The sequence below is a fragment of the Notechis scutatus genome, chromosome 13, assembly GCF_049901735.1.
Source record: "Notechis scutatus isolate UNSWTSFEM ecotype Mainland chromosome 13, rNotScu1.2, whole genome shotgun sequence".
NCBI lineage: Eukaryota > Metazoa > Chordata > Lepidosauria > Squamata > Elapidae > Notechis > Notechis scutatus.
In genome coordinates, this window is record NC_142021.1 from 7187574 (window position 1) to 7192795 (window position 5222).

The 5222-nt window shown below is 46.9% G+C and overlaps 1 protein-coding gene across 1 annotated transcript; it reads right to left on the minus strand.

Annotated features, from left to right (window-relative positions):
* Positions 1-2178: 2178 nt before the first annotated feature.
* CLDN5 (claudin 5) lies at positions 2179-4569 on the minus strand. Its single transcript, XM_026686374.2, has one exon. It carries the CDS (start codon positions 4281-4283, stop codon positions 3612-3614), a length of 672 nt encoding a protein of 223 aa, XP_026542159.1. The 5' UTR covers positions 4284-4569; the 3' UTR covers positions 2179-3611.
* Positions 4570-5222: the final 653 nt, after the last annotated feature.

A 5222-nucleotide genomic window follows, 5' to 3' on the forward strand; every position in this document is an offset into this window, starting at 1 on the left:
TATGCCTCCTGCTTTCTTTTCTCTCTCTTTCCTCCTTGTTGCCCCTTTTCCACCTCTTTTCGCTATGTCGAAAACAAACTGGATCCCACTTCCCCAAAGATTTCCGGCCTTAACCCACCACCTGCTTCGGTTCCAAATATTCTAGCCTGGGTTTATATACTCCCAATTGAATGTTGAAGGTTATTCTGAGTTATAAGTTTGTTCAAACAGGGCTTGAGATATGAATAGTAACTTCTTGAGATCCCAAAACACACTCTGTCTTAATCCACAGAGATCGTACTAATAGAAGGTTAGTGTGTTTTCTGGACTTTTATCCAGTTGTCCTGCTTTATAAAACTTTGGTTATTTTCTTTTCTTTTTTTTAACCTGTTGCTGCTTTGCACCAATGCAAACAATTTTCCCCACTCAACCCTGTGCTTCTCTACTCGGCTTCCAGCTAAGACAGATTTAGTACCTTGAGGTTCTCAGATCCAATTAAAGTCTACCTAGCTCTCAACTCCATCCCATTTACTATTTTTGGGACTCCTGTGTAGGCAGTTTTGCCAAGCCACTCATTTCCCTTCTTGTTCCTTCTCTCTATCTGAAGATTCCCGGTCGCCATCCCCAGCTTGGATATTGTCATTTGCTGCATCTCAATCTACGTTGCCCTGGTGATGATGCAGACCAATGAAACCAAGTTTAACAAACCGCGGTGGCATTGCGGATTATAGCTTGCTTTGCCTGACCTCTGAGGGTCTGATCTTGATTTTATCTGTATTCAAAAATTTGATGCCACAGGAAAGGTTTAACCACGTCCTACAAACACCAGCTCCTTCAAATATTGCAGGACTTACAACCCCCTAGTATAGCAACCATTCAAATGCCACTGGAAAAGAGTGACAACTGGTCCTTGCACTTCTGACCGTCGTAGCATCTCCAGGATCACAGGCTGAAAATCTAGGCCTTGCGCAATCGGCATTTATTCGGGACAATTGCAATGTTCCAGGGCCATGTGACTTTCCCAACTGGCTTCCGATAAGCAAAGTCTTTGGGAGAAGCCTGATCTGCTTAGCGACCACATGATTCGCTTAACAACAATTTGCTTTATTGCCAGGGCGAAAAAAAGAAGAAAAGGTTGTAAAGTTGGCCCCGATTCATTTTAACAACTGCCTTGCTTAGATACAAAATTCTGGGGTCTCAATTGTGGTGCTGAGCCGAAGATTACCTGTACAGCTAATCCTCAATTTACAATGGTTCATTTAGTGACCGTTCCAAGTTACAACAGCACTGCAAAAAGTGACTGATGACCGTTTTTCACAGTTATGACCATTGCAGCGTTTCCGTGCTAATCAAAATTCAGATGCTTGGCAACTGGTTCACACTTACAACAGTTGCAGTGTTCCCTTTTGCATCCTTCTGACCAGCAAAGTACACGGGGAAGCCAGATTCACTTAACGACCGTGTGACTAATCAACGGCAGTGGTTCACTTAACCACCAAGGCAAGGAAAGTCGTAAAATGGGGCAAAATTCACTTCGCAAATATCTCGTTTAACAACTGAAATGTTGGGCTCCATTGTGGAAATAGGTTAAGGACTACCTGTAATCTTTAAGGTGCTCGGATGTGATAATATTTTGCTGTAATAGACCATCTAATTAAAAGAAGGGAACTGCAAGACCCAGAGAGGAATAGAGAGCAGAAATGCACAAGAACAATTATTTCTGCAAAGGAAGAACTAATATGTTTCCCGTAGTTATTCAAAGCTAAATGTTAATCCGATGCTTTTTCCTCACTGGTTTGAGCTTATGGCCTTGTGCAACCATGCAAACTTGGAAACCAAACCAATACTTTTAGGTCCAGGCTGGAAACATCTGGAAAGAGACTGGTGGGCTAAGAAAATATCTCCCACTCCCCCTACTATCTGGCAATTCACAGCTGTGTCTTTAGCCAATCTCTTCTTCCCCAGTTAATCATACTAAATGTCTTAGTCTTTACAGTGATGGAAGGCTTTTAAAAAGAATAAATTAGTCATTTAAAAAAAGGTTCAGCAAATAACATTGAAAATACATACTTCAAAAACAGGAAGAGACTTGAGGAAAAAATATTGTTCACTTTTTCTTTTCTTTTTTTTTTTTGCTATCTGAACAAGTTATGTTCTTTACGGATAACCACACTAAACACATGAAAAGGAGGCATGTCATCATTTCATATACTGTATATTATAAATATGCAGTTATATAGAATATATACCAAGATCTTTGATTTGAGAACACTGTTGATGAAGAGAAATTTCCTTAAGTTACAGTGTGAAACAATAATAATAATAATAATAAAAAATACAGTACCAGAATGATCCCTGCTCTGAATCCACCAAAGGGAACTAAAAAATGATGGTTTTACAAAGGGAAAGAGAAGTGGGGCAAACTCTGAATCGAAAACTTTGACAAACAGAACGTTCTCTGCTGGATTTTAAAATCCCGCTGTGGATTTTTATTTGGCGCATAAAAAATAAAAAGTCAATACTGACACGGTTATTTGGAAACAAAACATCCAGTCCAAATTTCATCAGGTTATCTATCCCATAAATTAAGGATGATAATTACATCATTTCAAAACAAGGCAGTGCATTGGAACACAGACAGATGGCAAATCCCCTAAACTTTGAAATTGACCTGGTGAAGACCAACCAAAAAGACAGAATATTTTTTCTTTCTTGGAATAAAACCTGCTTTAGAGGAGAAACCGTAAAAGAAACGGCTGTCTAATGACGGCCTTGAAGTAAGAAATTGCTATTTAAAATAGGCAGCTCTGAATGCCAAGTCATTTCTAATTTTGTTCAAGGGTTGTTTCGCTCGGTGAGAGAAGAGAAGGAGAGAAGGAAGAAAATAACAATAAAAGTAGCGATAGGGAAAGAAGAGAAGTTTAGAAACAGAAGAGAACATCCCCACCCCAATAAAATCCCATAAAAAAAACGGGCGGGCTGACGACTCCCTGAAGAAGTACCCAACTCTCTCACCTTCACATTACTCATAAAACACAACTCCCTCTGATCATCTCGGCAGAAAACACCCCCAGACTGAAAAAAAAACCCAACGTCACATCTACTATTTACAAGATAAGTATCCCCCTTTCCCCCTCCATCCCAAACAAGCAACATCTTCTGGTTTTTGGATCCCCCCCTGAAAAAAAAAATACTTAGGAATAATCTAAAAACTAACTTTTACAAAGGGAGAACTGGAATAATACCCCAGGAGCTTCCCAGCTGAAGACAGCCAAGCAGCCTCCGCAGGGACTCAGTGAGGGCTAGTACAATTCGAAGTCCATGCAAAGAAGAATTGTCAAGTCCAAGGGACAGTCTTGGGTGGGAATTTTCCTTTGTCGTTGCTGTTGTTTCCCCAGATAGTTTCCAACCACCCCTAAAGTCACAAAAGCGAGGAAGGTCTTTCATCCGAGGACCAACCATCCCCTCGCTTCTTTCCCCTCTCCGCCAACTCTTCTCCCGGCTGCGACTTCGGACGTTTCCCCAGCCGTCCCCTCGGCCCCGGGACGGGTGGATGGTGGTCTTTAAAAATATATATATATAATAACCCTTAAGGCGGATCGATCCCTGGCGCTGCCGGGGGTCGCCTGTCCTCAGACGTAGTTCTTCTTGTCGTACTCTCCTCCTCCTCCTCCGTTGGAGACCGGGGCGGCGGAGCGTCGGGGGGCCGAATACTTGACCGGGAAGCTGCCGCTCTCGTCCTTCCAAGCCGAGGCCCCGCAGATGAGCGCGCCGCCCAGCAGGAGAAGCGTGGCGGCCGCCCAGCCCAGGTAGAGCGCGGCGCCCATCTCTCGCTTCTTGGACGGCTCCACGTTGGGGTCGTAGAAGTTGCTGATGATGGTGTTGGCGAACCAGGAGGGAGGCACCAGCACCAGCAAGCCGCAGATGAGGAAGAGGGCGCCTCCGATGCCCGCGATCCAGTCCTTGACCTTAGCCCCCCGCAAGCAGGTGGTGCACTGCGCTCCGGCCACCGTCACCAGCAACGCCACCAATCCCAGCACCGCCCCGATGACCATCAGAGTCCGTCCGGCTTGGATCTGCGGGCTGAGCGCCAGGATGGAGTCGAAGACTTTGCACTGCATCTGACCCGTGCTTTGCACCACGCAAGCCATCCAGAGCCCTTCCCAGGTGGTCTGCGCCACCACCAGGTGACCCTCGATGAACGCCGAGACTTGCCACATGGGCAGGGCGGCCACCAGGATCGCCCCTGCCCAGCCCAGCACGGACAGGGTCAAGCCCAGCAGCTGGACCCCCGTAGACGCCATCCAGGTCCAAGAAACGCCTTTCGGTGCGTAGCGGTGCGTGTAAGTGTGTGTGTGTTTGTTTGCCTTGCTCTCTGGTCTTGCTGGCTGGCTGGCTTTCTCGCTTGTCGATCTCCCCTTTTGGAGCAGCGCCTTGCAACCTTCCTTTTCTCCGCCCGTCGGGGAATCTCCGCTTCACACGTTCTCCGGTCTTTGGCTGATGCTCAAGGATGCCCGGCTCGACTTTATATAGGCGCGATGCGCCGCACGGCTGGGCGCGCTCTGCCCTCCCCGTCGAAGGGAAGGAGAGAGAGACGCCCCCTCTCTCTCTCCACCCGGCCCAATAGGAAAAAAGGAACGGCTTGCCCGCAGCCAATCGGGAGGCTCGGAGACAGAAAAAGTAGCATTACAGTCTCCAAAAAAAAAAAAAAAAGGAGGAGGGGGGAATATCAAAGGATAAGGCGGATGACTCAGGATGTGGTCGCTGGGGGAAAACAGGAGAAAGTGTCTTTGGGGGCGCTCCGGTCTGACACACCGCTGGCCTTTCTTCCCCTTTGTGAGACCGGGAGACGATGGAGAAGGCGAGCGGTACTTCCCAGATTTGCAAAAAAAAAAAAAAAGCACCGGGTGGGCAGGCGAGACCAAGCGGTGAACACCAATGCCTTCGTGTGCGACGTGGGTCAGGCAGGGCAGCGGGGAAGGATCCGCGTCTTGCAACATCCCGTCTCTTTCTGCCCCTGATGCCCTTTATGAAAGAGAGTCAGACAGACAGAGGGAGGGAGGGAGGGGACAGACGGAAAGACAGCGCGAGAGAAAGAGAGAGAGAGACGGAGAAAGAGAGAGATGGAGAAAAGAGAGAGAGAGAGAGAAAGAATAAGAAACAAATTCAGAGAGAGAGGGGGGTATGGAGGGACAGAGACAGCCAGAGAGAAAGAGAAAGAGAGGCGGAGAAAGAGAGCAAGA